This window comes from Semicossyphus pulcher, unplaced genomic scaffold (assembly GCF_022749685.1).
Source record: "Semicossyphus pulcher isolate SPU_LCO1_2020_fin unplaced genomic scaffold, fSemPul1.0.p SCAF_20, whole genome shotgun sequence".
In the NCBI taxonomy this organism is placed as follows: Eukaryota; Metazoa; Chordata; class Actinopteri; order Labriformes; family Labridae; genus Semicossyphus; species Semicossyphus pulcher.
The window spans coordinates 22,277,263-22,292,195 of NW_027211694.1; the positions used below are offsets into that span (position 1 = coordinate 22,277,263).

A 14,933-nucleotide genomic window follows, 5' to 3' on the forward strand; every position below is an offset into this window, starting at 1 on the left:
GAGCCTATGGCCCACTGATGAAAGCCTTTGCATCTGCAGTATATAGTACTGTTATGGACTCATGTCTGTGGCGACTTTCACCGAAAAAATCCCAAGCGGCGCCCAGTTAGTGACGCGTTTTCCATCAGGCAGCAGTGGTTGGTCTGCCAGAGAGGGTAGGCGGAGCTAAGCGGCTGCTTTTCCGCTCTCTGCAGGTTTCGCGAGTAATCGCATGGTTGTCCATTGTTAACTTGTGATTAATCGCAAATTAATCGCACATTTTTTACCTGGTGTAAATGTACCTTAAAGAGATATTTTTTTAATACGGGAATGGACCAATATGCTTCCTTTGTGCAAATGTATGTTAATTATTATTGCAACATTCCAAAACAAAGACAAATACTGTCCAGAATATTCTGCAGAATAACCTCAAAGGTGCTGCACGCTCAGAATATATGCTGAAAGCAGAACATGGCAATCAACGCATATATCAATGATTTGTGTGAGAAGCACGTCACATGTAGACTTACCCTCTTTCTATGTGCTTATTTCTTCCTTCCACAGTTTAATTGTTCTCTCTTCTTCACCTTAATTCACGTTTTAATTCAAACTACTTTAATCTGATCACTTTCCTCCCCCAACACACCTGCACCTCTGCTCTCTGCATAGCTTCTGGCCCCGCCCCCTCTTCCTGTCTGTCTGTCTGTCTGCTGTGTTGACTGTCTTCATCAGCAGTCTGTTTAAATAAGTTACAAAAACTAAATATTTTCTAACGTGATTCAGTTCTCACAGCACGTTGGCCGCGTGTGCACGAGGGACGTTATTAATGACGTAACGATCGAAACGATCGATCGTTACCGAATGACATCTGCACCTTTAATAAGCTTCATAAACAGCGACGGTCAATGCATTTACAACAGGGACCTACGGAGATACACAGTAGGAGCGTATGCGGACAGAAAGCGTCCTGATGTCCTGTGACTCCTGTCACTGTGTCAATGCTCTTCCTCAACAAGGAGAGCGGGCGATCGACAAAATCATCGACTAACCCGGCAAAATGTATGTAGCGGAAACACTGCCGGTGGTACCTCCGTTCACATCGACAGTAAAACAAATAACTTTTGTCTTGTCCAGAGAACCATGTAGCAGAGCTTTGAGGCTGAACATTTAAAAGACCCTTTTCTTTATCCATTTCTGCTCATCGAGGTTTGTTTCTGCATGCTGTCCACAACAATTTCTCAAAACCACGGGGCGGGCGGAGGGTTATAATAATAGAACACGTGTGCCTTAATCGCACGTTAAAATAATTAGTGGTGTTAAAGGGAATGTGCGTTAACGCGTTATTAATAGTAATCTACTATGGCTGAACAAACAAAGAAAAGATGGATGACTACAGATACAACTTCAACAAGAAGTGAAAATCCAAAGAAGAAGAAACAAACTCGACGCTCAGATGAAGCAAACAGTCTGAAAAGGAAAGCGACCGTCAGCCAGGAAAATCAAGAGTTACAACCGGAGCCGACCGTGGACGTCACACATGCAGCACTGTCTGGATATCTGGGAAGTGTGCTCCTGTAATTACCGTTTATCGTCATAGGTGCCGCCAAAGAGAACGAAACTGAAACATCACTCGCCCTAAACCTGAAACACCTCCAAACAAACGATGACGAGCCGTTTCGTTGGACCGGTGTTTCGGTTTAACGAGTGACTTGCTCTCCTCCTGTTTTAGCGTAACAACAAGCAGCGTTCAAAACGCGACTGAGCGTTAGTCGCCTTCATGACACGTTTGCACAAACAACACTTCAAAGACGAAACAGAGAAGTTTAGTTTGATCGTAATGACAAACATCAAAGAGGCATTCACAGGGACAGCTACGTTTTCTCTTCCCGATTTCAACATCTGCTGTAACCACGACAACCACAGACTCATTCGGCTGAAAGTCTCCGAAACACCGTCTCTGTTGTTTACTCTTCCACTCTGAACTGCCGCTGTGAGGTAGGCGCTCATCACATGACCTGCCAGCTCCCCCAAAAGTGAAGCCCAAACCTCTCCGTCGCCCCCTGGGGGAGGGGCTGTTAGTTTAGGGAGCGCTTGATTTGATATGCAGCAGAGTTTTCTACGGGCGGAGCGTTTTAAACATCAATATCACCGTCAGTCATGTTTATGTAATCGTGAGAAGACAAGATTTCTATTTGATTAATTGGATATGTTGGAAATAAAATTGGGATTCTCATTTTGTGAATTCTCTGTGTATTTATTGTTTTCTACATATTCTGATTGAATCCTAAATAGTTTTTTGATGTTTAAGTGTTTGGTTGTTCCCTTTTGGTTTATATTTTACACCACAGCTTTTCCTACGGCGACATGTCAAATGTCTCTCTGAAGAACAACCCATTCTGATAACAATGACTTTTATTGACTGTATTTAAGGAAGTTATATGTCCATGTAAACAGTCATTCTGTCCAGTTAATGCAAAGACGAGGGCTGTCATCGTTTAACTGAAGAGAATAGAAATGTTTGTTTCTAAGAATAAGGTCTTTTCAGGTTTGTAAGATTTCTTTCGAACACACTTAATTGGCTGAAAAGAAGTTTATTCTTGCAGTACTGTTTTTTTTTACCTGTGCAGTAGGAAGAGGGAGCTTTCGTCGCTCAAACTTCATCTCCGTCTCTACTGGATTCAGATTCAGGAGGAAGTGACGCAGGAAGTCGTGATATGAAACACAGCCATTACTCATGATGTCAGACTTCACAGCCAGGCGCTCGAACTGCTCCTGCGTCACGCTGATGCCGAGAGATCGGAGGATCTCTGAAACACACGGTCATTAGCATGCACGTTAGCATTCAGCAGGTAGAAGGAACAGCTCAGTGTCGTGTGCGATTGTGGTGTGATGCTCACTCAAGAAGCACTCAGTGCCGATGAGTCCGTCCTGCTGAGGATCCTCCTCCCTACAGCTCCTCTGGATCTCTTTCCAGCAGCTCTGCACCGCCCCACGCAGCCTCCGCTCCACGCTGCCCGCCGGGCTTCCTGTTCCCGGCCTCCCCGCTGAGGCAGGACGCCTGGAGGAGCACCGGGGGGCAGACTGGGAGAGGATATCAGGAGGTCAGGAGAGGAGATGAAGGTAAGTGTTGGGAGTGGTTTCACCGAGCACAGTTTTTCAGTCCAGCTTTCCAAAAGTCTTTTTACACTTGGGTCTATTTTCTTCTGTTTTACGAGTGTAACACTTCCTGTGCAGACAGGACTGAAGCTGCAGCTGCTGCTCTGCTGAGTATCACACAAACAGCTTGCAAAAATGGATCTTGTTCTTATAAATACATTAAAAAAATATAAATATATTTTTCTGTGTTCAAAATATCCCAAAATATTCTGCAGTTTCCAGACATCTCCGAGTAAAAGCCTGAGCTTGTCTGGGTTTGCGAAGCAGCTGGTGCCCTCATGCATCACAGATCATTCTGCAGCATTCAGCAAAAACTGTACAAAATGTTGTGCGACCCAGCTCAGGCTGACATACGAGGTCTGTCCTCGTGTTTTGTACCTTAGTGCGTTGCAGAATGGCAGCTGCAGAGAGTGATCCTCGCGGCTCAGGGGAGGGCAACGGGAGGTTAGAGGTAGAGCCCCCTCCCTCTGTATGAGGGGTCCTGCCCTGAGCACCAACACGTCTCAGAAACTCTCTGTACTGCAGCTTCCTCTGCTCATTCACAGGCATCTGACTCGACACACACTCAAACTGAGAAGAAAATGTAAACACAGAAATAACAAAGTGAGTGAAACACGGCTCGTAAATTGGCTTCACAGATGAGTAACTTTCTCACGCAGCCAGTAATTATCAGCAGAGATAAATTAGATTTTGATTAGAATAATTAAAGAAAACATATCCGACTAAAAAAGAATGAAACTGGCAAATGTACCAAAACTTCCTCTTCATTTGTAAGCATGGGCTGCTGCCAGTGTGTGTTGTTTCAGCTTGAAAGCACAGGGAGAGCTGCTGGAAACGCGCTCGTTCTCTTTGAGTCCTCTGAATTTAAATTCTCTGGAATATCAGCAGAAGTAAACAAGTTTTCTGGCTTCACCTGATCGTCTGTGAGTCCATCACAAAGCTGCCTGAGCTGCTCTTTGGGGATGGTGGCGCTGTCGGAGGGATCCAGATCCATCAGCTCTTTGGTGATTTCATGCAGGTGACTCGAGACGACCTCCTGGGTCTGCTGCGGCTGCTCTGAGATCTCAGAGGTTTTGGTCTGGAGAGAGGATCTGGTTTTAGTCCGATGCAAGCACCTCTCAGCCGACATCTGGAGCGTAATGAACAGAAGCAGCCGGTCCAACACACAGACATGATGAGATTGGCAGGTTTGAGACGTCACAAACCTAAGGAGCCAATCCCGTTCATGGATTGGGTGACGCTGTGCATATCATTATGTGTAACCTATGGCAACCACTTCTGCGATGCACGAGCCAGCTGTAACTGTCATCGTAATGTTTGCAAACTCACTACTGACTATTAACGTTAACGTCACTACTACTGATTACTATATTTCAAGCCACTAAACGATGGCTGAGACGTTACAAGTGGAGAACTGTGAATCGCTTCAGTGTTTACGGACATGTTTTCTCCTTACAGCCCTCCAAACACTAACGTTCCTCTCTTAAAGGTCAAAGGTCAGCGTCAAAGTGTCTCAAGATTGGAGACACTGAGCGCAGTGTGCAGGATTAGCAGCGGCTCTTCAGTAAACCGATTCATAACTTTATAATCGGGCTGGTGCTGCAATCCAACCGACCCAGGGCTCTGCATACTGATCGCACCTGCAAATTATTATTATTATCTTTTCCCCCAAACTCTCCCCAGCACATGCGATACTTTTACCTCTCACACAAACTTGTCCAAAACACATAACACAGACCATCCATACGTCACTAACTATTATTGTGTCATTGTTTCTATATTTCTGTTTTTTTCTCGTCTTTTGTGTCCTTAAATGATCTCACCAATACATAAAAGAAGAAGAGGAAGAACTCGATTGTTGCAACCATTATTTCTTGTAATTGCAAAACCACCATGTGAGATTTGGAGCATGTTTAATACTAACACACTACATAGCACATAGTGTAGACAGTTCACTAAATTGAAGTGTACTGGGAGAATCGCAATTGACCCTTTGCTAAGCCCCTCCCTTGAACGGCGGCTGTCCAATCCTACGTTAGCAACCATTACTAGGCGCTGGCATGGAGAGATGCCGAAACGGTGTGCATATGGAATCTGCAAGTCGACAGCAGATTTCCTCAAAGTTCAGAGGGGGGTGTCATATTTTTCGTTTTTCCGAAGCCAAACACTCGAGGAGAGATTAGAAATCTGTGGAAGACAGTCAGCTGGTCCCCGCTTGCGATCCTGTCTGGCCTTTGCTACCACCACCGATGAAATCGGCACAGCCTTTATTTTATCACCTCTTGGTTTGTGCCATCGTTGTGGCAAACTTGTGCAGGATTTTGTTGGGCTTTCCTGTTGTGCCTTCAGGAGATCCAGTGTTTGGATCGAGCCCACGATATGCGAGCGATATCCTGACGCGCTTTCAACAAAAGGAAAAAGTGCGATAATTTAGTTTTGCTCGCGATGGGCTCAAACATATTAATGAGAGTTATAGGCATAAAGTCATAATTAAACATTAGTCTAAAATAATACAATTTATTGACTCAACCTGCTGTGCAAGAACATTGTGTCAACGTGAACTGTCCAGACGTGGGCTGTCTGACGCTTGCTTTGGGACCGGAGAGTTTTTGCCCCGATTTTTATGTCCTCTTCGTTCTCAACACTCTGCAGATGCACATCGTCGTCCTCTCTGTTGATTTCTCTCTGACATTTTGGAACTATTTATTCGAGAAATTTGCTCTTGGAACATCTCTCACTGTTAGTTATATTTGAAAACGTCATATTTACATGTGAAATCTTGACAGGCGTGGCAACAGTAACCAAGGGGGGGACGGGCCTTAGCGAAGGGTCAGTTGAAACAGTCGACAGCAATGCTAGCAGCTTTTTGAGGCTAAACTTCGGCACAGCTGCATAACAACAGATGGACAGATTAACAGGAATAATTGTGACCTCTATATACCAGAGCCTGACCGATATATTGGTCGGCCAATACGGGCCTATCACTGATCGATTGCTATTGTCATCCTTCCCACAGCTTCACACTGACCTCGCAGACATTAGATTTATTTAGTCTAATCCAAAAGAAAGCTAATAATCTAATTTCCCTGAATGATTCTCTTACCGGTTGGCTCTTTGACTGAAACTTGTTGAGGAAGTCCTTCCAGTTAACTGTGCAGTTCTCACAGTCCAGCTCCAGCTTGGTCAGCATGAATCTGAACTGTTTGTCTGACAGACGGGCACAGAAGTTCTCCAGCACCTGACGAAACTCCTGCGCCGTGAGCGTCCCCGCCCTGCTCCGGTCGAAGGCAGAGAACGCCTGGACGACAGAAAAAAAAGATGTTTATCTGAAAGAGAAACTGATAACATGAAGCACGTGTCTTTTAACTTCACCTTAAACAGGTTAGATGCTGACGCAGTGACGAGTTCTCGCATCCTAACCAGAGCGGCGTCTGGACTGAGGTCATCCAGAGACTCAATCTGACGCAGAGCATCAGGGGTAACAGGAGGACGCTCGCTCTTCTTCTCTGGTTTATGGTCAAAGGCAGACAGGAAGTCCATGTAGGAAAGCCTCTCGCTGTTTTCATCCATGGACACATTCAGCCTAAAAAGAGAGGAGAGAGGAAGTGAAAAAGTTCTGTGCATTTAAATGTCAAAGATAATCAACATAGTGCCACATTTTCCATCCGTCTTTCCCACTACTGCTCCTGGTGGCATCATCTGTTGAACAGCTTTTCGAGGCAAAACCAAGAGTTTACAGAACTAAAGGTTATTAAAGGAACGAGTTCACGGGTTGTAAAGTTCCTGTTTTGTAAGATTTATATGTTTCTGAGACAGTTTACTGATGTATTTTAAGATGTTGTGCGTACAGACGCCTTGACATGCAAGTGTGAAAAACGCATGAAAGTGCTCTGCCTCACTGATGGCGAGTGCATCCAAAATATTTGCACACTCTAGCTGTGAGTCATAACCTTGTTTTTGCTTGTTCTGCAGCTAATATTGCTAAAATCTAAAGTAAGTAATACGCTGACAAAAAGAGCGTGCTTCTTTAAACTTTAAACAAAGATTATTTCAGGGTCGGCAAAAGAGCGACACTGAAGACATTGTAAACATTTAAATTTGTTAACTAATTCTAAAACACTTTAATAATAATCTCCATATGAATAAATACACAGACCCTAAAGTATTTGTTTTATTGTGATGTTTGGCGAGTCTGTCTCTGACACTTAAAGGCAGAGTTTACCTGCGCAGGTGCTTTAAAAGCTGCTCTCTCCTGACGGAGCAGCTGCAGGCGTTTAACAGACTCTGCAGCTCCTCCACCGTCACTGTGCCGTCTCTCCTCGAGTCCAGGTGAGGCAGGGAGTCACTGAACGCCTCGTAGTTCTCCTGCAACACCTTCCTGTGAACAGAACAACTAACTGATATTTTACTTTCATCATCAGGAGACAAATCTAAGAAGTGATTACAAATGTAGATACTTTATTATTAAAGGCCTTAAATGTTTCCCTGATCCCGTCTGTTTGCACGGCTGTAATTGCCGAACCTGATTTACAGCTACACTTTAATTAGATGAAATTAATAAGCATTATTGGATGACATTCGCTTTATTTTTCAAGAGCATTTTTTTCAATGATGGCTCGATAATAATCACAGCAGGTGAGAAAATGCTTCCACTCTGGGCTTAAGTGTTTGTTTATCTGAGCCCCCCCGAGGAGAGGAGCTCATTCAGGAGAGTGAAATAACAAGAATGTACTGACACTGTGACGCCCGGATCAAAGCTACACTTGATGTATAAATATTTTTGTCCTTGCTTGGGTCATAAAGCAAACTGTTCTTTGTGTATTAGGCCTCTTAATGATATGTAATGCAAACTGCGTGTGTGGTTTCAGCACGCTTCTCTTCTTACTCTAAACGCTCCAGTGAGGCAGCGTCAGAGGAAGCTGGTCCGTCAGCTTCCTGTTGGTTCAGCTTCTGGCTCCGACGCCCGAGTCCCCATTCACGATGAAACCCCAGCTTTTCCAGGAAGTCACAAACTTCAACACGTCCCCGAGACTCTGGGTCATACCTGTCAGAGTAAAGGTACAGACTGTGACGCCACAGACAAAACACTTCACTGTATGACGTAACGAGAAGGCTCAGCCTCTCGTGCCTCTTACACCGCGTGGTTTAACTCGACTCACTTGGAACCATTCTGTCCGTCCCACTTTGTGATGACTTCTCAGAAAAATATCTCGACACTTTGCACAAACGTCTCAGATTGAAGCATGAAGCATTGAAATTCACCTTCCAATTTGAAACTATTGGAGCCCCTACAGAACTCTGTACTTTCTTTGGATGGATTTTCAAGCGTATAGAGCTGATATCCTGCACAAACCTGCCATTTTTAAATAACCAAGCTTGAATCAATTGCAACAGTATTTTTTTATTGCCTTGACCCTGTGTTTTTTTCACAATGGAACCTCCTGAGATTATGCCGTGGCCAGTTTAGGAGGTGCAGACGTTCCTACTGTGTCAAACAGCCACATGCAGAGAATCAAGAACACCATCCCTTAAATATACGTCCTTGTTCCTGTTATTCTCTACCATTGAAGATGATGGTGCAGCAGTTTCACGCAGCGAAAAGAATAATCTGACCACCTGCTACCAGAAGTGTAAATGAGGCTTAACTGCACCTTGACCAAAGATGGCCAAACTCCTCAGATGTCAGGGGAAGAGAGTATGTGAAGAGGAGTCTCCTCAGGCTGTTTTTATGGATCCAACCTCGTCCGTCTGAGTCGAGCTGACACAACACCTGATGGGAAATACAGAATTATGTATCTTTGTATCGTGAAGAGTCAATGTGATGCCTCCTGTAAGTTTCACTGACCTTTGACATGTCTGCCCACTTGTAGCGAGCTTCAGAGGACAGGAGTTCATGGAGCTGCTGCTGTCTGTCAGGAGAGACAGAAACATTCACCAACAGGAGCACGGCTTTGTTTGAAATGTCCAAACATCAGGAATAAAGACTCACACTCTCTCTGTTTGTGTCCCTTGTTTGGATTTCCCTTTATTTGCAACCACATCCACAAATTCAGCGTAGTTAAGGTTTCCTCCGGGATGAAGGCCGATCCGGTCCAGCAGCCGCTCGTACTCGTCCTCCCTGCAGAAAAATCCCAGGCTGTCGTACAGATCTTTGAAATCATGGCGGTCGACCACGCCTTTACGCTTCCTGTCCATCAGAAGGAACGCCGTCAGGTTGTCCTGATGGGAGGAGATGTTATAAGAAAGCTCTTGTCAATCCTAAAAATCAACATCCTGGTTCGTCATGGAGGCGCCCAGGAGGCATCCTAATCAGATACCTGAGGAGTGGCAGCTCTACTCCGAGCTCGCTCCTGATGTTCTTCACCCTGCAGAGGAAACTCATTTCTACAGCTTGTATCCGCGATCTCATTCTTTCTGTCACTACCCAAAGCTCAGCTGAGGGTTGGAACGGCTCAGCTCCTTCTTCACGCTCGCATTACTGCCGACACTGCACCGATCCGCCTGTCAATCTTTTACCATTTTACCCTCACTCGGGAAGAAGACCCAAAGATACCTGAACTCGTTCGCTTGGGGCAGTACCTCTCTTCAATCCATCGTTTCCTGGCAGAGAACCGGGGCCACTGACTCTCATCGATCCCAACCGCTTAACACTCGACTGCAAACAGCCCCAGTGACTGCTGGAGGTCACAGCTTGATGAAGCACATCCTCGGTTTCAATGCACTCTACCATGAAAGTTACTTTGTACTGTTGTTTAAGGTAAACTAGTTACATAATGTCGCTTTAAGGCGCTGGACATGAACCCAAACGTCGATCTCTATTTGGCTTCAGCTCTATTATAAAATGATTTGAACTTCAAGAAGGAAGCAGAACATGTCATTCATTTGAAAACATCCTCATTGTTTTCATAAACATAGCAGTATTGAAGAAGTCGGTGCTCACCCCGTGGACGCTCTTGATCCTGGTCTTCATGGCAGCCAGGCACTGATCAGCTGTCGTAAGAAGGGGCTCGACCTCTTTACGACCCTTTGACCTCTGCCGCCCGTCGCTGTCTGTGGCCTCTGCAGAGAAACAAATGTTTTGTCAAAGGAGTTTTGATGTTTGGCCTTTTAGTTTATCACAGAATTAACCTGTGCTCCTGAATTCCCACGTCTTTGTGAGGGAATTAAACCCAACAAATTATAGTTTTTGTTCCATTCTGTGATTTATTTGTGTTGTTCACTCTCTGCAGAATGCCCTTCATGTCTGACGAGCTCACTGGGCATTTAACAGCCTGACCTAATTTACATGTAATTAGCTGCACGCTTGTACTCTGAGTCGTTTTGTATGCCTCGCAAACATGACTAAGTTTACGTCCTGGCTTTGTTTAATGAATCTTTTTTTTGTGTTTCTTTTTTATTTTTTGTACAGAAAACAAATTAGAGCGATGCCCTGCTGCTCTGTTTTCTGCTTCCAAAGCACATAATTAGCCCAAACAAGCAGAAACGGGAGTGACTCTGAATCTGTGTGTTTCTCTGCTCTGCTAATGAGAGACGAAGACGCTCGCTCCTACTCTATTTATAATCCCAATGATTTCTCCAACAGCTCCCGTGCTAAGAGAGACATCATTTTACAGGAAGCGGGGGGCTTATGTTTGATCACCGTGGGTGGGGTGCGAGGCGAGATGGATGGAGGGGGAAGGAGGCATGTTGGGCGTAGGAGGGGATTTTTAAAATCTCTATTTAAGCATTGAGAACCCCGCCATGCAGAACTGATGGGATTGCAGACGCTGCTGGTCAAGATGTTCTGGCTGCCATTCATCTGTCTCACCCTCGTATCTCTGCAGGAGTGACGAGCTCTGGATCCGTGCGCCCCTGAAGCCGAGCAGGTCAGTGAACTTGTTGAAATCTTTATCGTCCAAGATGACCCAGCTGTCCTCCAGAATCTGAGGAGAGGAAGAAGGACAGGTTTGGAGGTGTGCTTCGCTGCACTCCAGGACAGGTTGCATCAAGCTGTCAGAGTCAAAACCAAACTGTATCTTAAGTACAAAAGGTGCACACAGGAAACACAGGAAACAACATTTTACATTTTTATGAGTGAGCATGAAGGAGCAGTATCTTGGATAAAGTGGCATCTAGCGCTCCCCTCAAAGTTGAGAGTTTGATAGTGACAGGAGGTCCTTGGGAGACACTGTTTTTACACAGCGAGTCTCACTCACCTTCTTGACGTCGCTCTCCGACAGCGTCCCATCAGAGCTGTGCGTGACGGCCTGGATTCGGTCAGTCAGGCTGCGGTGGCGTTCCTCTAACCTCGATCTCATCCTCTGGAAAACAACGTCCAGGATGCTGCAGGCGTCTGGAGCGGTCTGCAGGCTGGAGGGAGGCGGCTGATGTTCCCTGACTGACTGCAGGGTCGACTCAGGTGAGGTGCACGGCCTGTAGGGCAGATTATTTAGAGCTCTGAACAGAAAGGGACTGTAAATAATAGATGATGTTTCCAGGCGCCGGTTTCTTCGACTATGGCTTAGATACAACAAACAGTCAGACTTCAGATAGACGTCTAAATTCATCCGTTTCACAAAGCTTGTGACTATCTTAAGCAGGACTAAGATGCATTGAATTCTGGGTAAATTAAGACTTTTTTAAAAACCAAAAAATGGCCGACCGAGTAACCGCATCTAACCAATCAAGTCCATTTACCTCAGCAGAAAATGTTTGTCTATTGAAGGAATTGAACAGTTTTAAGGGCATTTAAAGAGTGCAACAAAACACAAAAATCTGATCTGGAAAAGAATTGCAGCAACAGTAACCAGTGTTAATCTGACCGCTGAAAGGACTGTCAAAGACTTTCAACATGGTAACATTGTTACCATGGTAACATAGGTCTTAGAGCTAAGTTAGCCTGGGGGTAAGGTGTCTCATTTTTTGGGTCGGTCTTTATTTTTGTGAAACGGTCTAACTTGATGACTCGCAACGCAACAAAACAGTTTTAGAACGTTGTCAAATTTCCAAATGCAGTTTTAGAACTGAATGATGTATCAATTTCACTTCAGCCAATCAGGAAACAGTATAAGTTGGCGTAGGCACCCTGCCTCTGGCGCTGCAGTAGCCAAAGACGGCTCCAGATCCTCTATTTCCAAACTGTCTGTCTTCGACGTTTATTAATCAGTGTTACAGCTAACACTGTGAGCACGTCACTGTCACTGTCATCCACTTCTTTTTATAACGATAACAGCAATCCAGCTAGATAATTCATGTAACCTGGGCCTAATACTAACGTTATAGTATTAATTAATGTTATAATATTAATGCAGATGTAGTGGGGTATGTCAGTGCGTCGTTGCTATGGAGACGGTCAGCTGCGTTCCGTTGCGTTGCTTTGATGTGAACGGCCCAGGTTTAGAACGTTTACGATCACATGTCAGGGGATTCTTCTGGTCGCTGCATCCAGGCTCATCTCGAATCACTGATCTGAACTGGCCTTAAGAGTTCAAACCAGTTCAAGTAACTGTGGTATAGATTTGGATGCCAAACAGGCACCCTTTGGACCCTAAACCCTCCCCTGCTTTATTGTGTATTTGACTCTAAATGGGAGCATCATTGACCTAATGACCATCATGCTGTGTTGAAGACTTAAAACTAGAGATTGAGAGATAAACTCAGATGACTGATTATTGAGTTAATAAATAAAGACAGAAGTAGACTCATCTTCGCAAAGCCCTCTGCTGCAGGGCAGCAGCCAGTCATAGGCCTACGACCATACTCTCTCCATGCTCACCTCTCAGTATGGTTACACTTCTTGTCGGATGACAGTGTGTGTGGGAGCGGTCCTCCCATGTTTCTGAGGAGGTCAGTGTAATGAACCAGTTTAGAGGGACTTCCAGGTCTAGAGCCGCAGGTCTCACACAGCCTGGAAACACACAGAGTGAAGGCAACAATGAACTTAAACTGAAAAAATCATGCTAGTCGCCAGCCTCCGAAGCTAATGACCAGCCTAGCCAGTGGGTTGCTATCTTAGGCGCATGACTTGCCGCCCTGGTCGACCGCCGGCCTCTCAGTTACCAGCGCAGGCTTATCATTGGCCAGATCAGTAGCTGGCTTCGGCAAGGATATAGCCTCCTTCTGCCTCTCAACAGTCTTCATTTTGTCCTTTTCCCTGCGCCATACAAACCAAGCCACAAAGTCATGAAAACATTGCACACCTTGAATGAGTTCCTCTTTCTAAAAAAGAGCAGTTGCTGGACCTTTTTACAAACGGTGTCAGTGTTGGGTTGAAAACTTAATGTGTTATTAATAATTGTTCCCAAGATTTAGATTACTTATGATGTCTGGCATTTGACGTTTTGGTTGTTGCCATCTTGTTTTTTGAAGCCGGAAGTGACCATACCAAACTACTCTTTAAGGTTGAGAAAAAGTCGGTGCTCAGGGTCAGCAATCTGTCTACAGTGTTTTTATTTCTTCATTCTTGAGGTCAAACTTTGCTCTACATGCTTTCTGAAAATGGCAGCTGCCATCTTTGCCTTTCCGAGCCTCTGATTACTGAGCGCGTGCGTGTTTCTCACTTCTCACTCAAGTGTGTGTCTGAGATGCCACAGCAGCTTAAGACCGTCCTCAGATCTTCCTGTGTGACGTATCCAGAGTGTTGAGGGTCAAACAGCTTCAGAGCCTCCAGCACTGCGCTGAGCTGCTCACACAGCTTCTCCTGCAGCAAGTCCTCCACCTTCTTTTATAATAACACACACACACACACACACACACACACACACACACACACACACACACAGAAATCAAACGGTGCATTAATAATTAACCCCTCTTTCTTCTTTTGATCTCCTCCTCTGTGTTGTCTCTGTCTGATCTGTATGCTTTGTGTGATAAAGGTGATATTTGATCACAACGCGTTGTGTTCTCACTCTTCTCTGTGCAGCAGACTCTTCATCAGCAGCCTGTGAGGTCTGACTCTGTGATGATTCCTGCTCCCCCTGAGGAGAAATGATCAGAAAACAAAGGACACATTTCTGACCTTTCATTCAGAGGTGCACACACACATTGAAGCAAATGTTTCTAAGAGCTCACAGCAGGGTCTTCTGACTGCTCTGGGACACCCAGCGGCTCTGCAGGGTCAGGATCAGAGGGTGTAATCTTTGGGTTGAGTCTCTCCATGTTGGACAGCTGGATGAGCCCGGTGTGTTCAGGGTCCAGCACGTTGAGCAGCTCTGTGATCTGGGAACGATGAAGGCGGGGCTGGAGGTTTTGGGTCCGGGTCCCATTTGGTCTCTCAAGCAAATGTCTCAGGTCGGCCCGAGTGATCCGACCTGCCTCCTTCTGGAAAGAAAACAAATCTTTGTGATTGTTTTGTTTCTCATGGACAAGATTTACGCATGAGTAAGTGTTGTCATGAGCCTTGTGTTCAGGGCATAAATGAGTCTGTAGTTAGAGCTTGGCACCACAATATGGAGATAAGAAAACAAGCATAGTTGAAGGAGTTATTTTGGGATGGGTTTGGGTTTACACAGACTACACGTCACTAACTGGGCGCCGCTTGGTATTTTTTCTGTGAAAGTCACCACAGACACCCAGCCCATAATAATACTATATACTGCAAATGTAAAGGCTTTCATGAGTGGGCCATAGGCTCAGTCACCATTGTGTTACCTCATTCTGCGATAGATAGAGACTTACAGACATTTATCGAGATTATCACTCTTAAGTTACGTGACGTTAGTTATGTTAGCTAGTTAGCCAGCAAGCTACCGGTTCCTAGGCAACAGGAGCGGCACTTTGTGACACAATGGTGAGGGCGGGAACAGCTGGTGATGCAA

General features: G+C 45.2%; 1 protein-coding gene across 1 annotated transcript in view; it reads right to left on the reverse strand.

Annotated features, from left to right (window-relative positions):
* LOC138599889 (EF-hand calcium-binding domain-containing protein 6-like) overlaps window positions 1–14,933 on the reverse strand; it is a 49,958-nt gene that overhangs the window by 4,468 nt on the left and 30,557 nt on the right. Inside the window, exons 14-32 of the mRNA XM_069671645.1 lie at window positions 14,188–14,436; window positions 14,025–14,093; window positions 13,674–13,831; window positions 13,139–13,267; window positions 12,890–13,021; window positions 11,331–11,547; window positions 10,943–11,057; window positions 10,076–10,194; window positions 9,127–9,354; window positions 8,981–9,040; window positions 8,787–8,905; window positions 8,021–8,179; window positions 7,358–7,513; window positions 6,508–6,718; window positions 6,239–6,433; window positions 4,049–4,213; window positions 3,514–3,705; window positions 2,877–3,060; window positions 2,599–2,786 (exon numbers count right to left, since the gene is read on the reverse strand). Of these exons, the coding sequence (XP_069527746.1) occupies window positions 2,599–2,786; window positions 2,877–3,060; window positions 3,514–3,705; window positions 4,049–4,213; window positions 6,239–6,433; window positions 6,508–6,718; window positions 7,358–7,513; window positions 8,021–8,179; window positions 8,787–8,905; window positions 8,981–9,040; window positions 9,127–9,354; window positions 10,076–10,194; window positions 10,943–11,057; window positions 11,331–11,547; window positions 12,890–13,021; window positions 13,139–13,267; window positions 13,674–13,831; window positions 14,025–14,093; window positions 14,188–14,436 (3,045 nt within the window). The remainder of the gene's footprint in view (window positions 1–2,598; window positions 2,787–2,876; window positions 3,061–3,513; window positions 3,706–4,048; window positions 4,214–6,238; window positions 6,434–6,507; window positions 6,719–7,357; window positions 7,514–8,020; window positions 8,180–8,786; window positions 8,906–8,980; window positions 9,041–9,126; window positions 9,355–10,075; window positions 10,195–10,942; window positions 11,058–11,330; window positions 11,548–12,889; window positions 13,022–13,138; window positions 13,268–13,673; window positions 13,832–14,024; window positions 14,094–14,187; window positions 14,437–14,933) is intronic.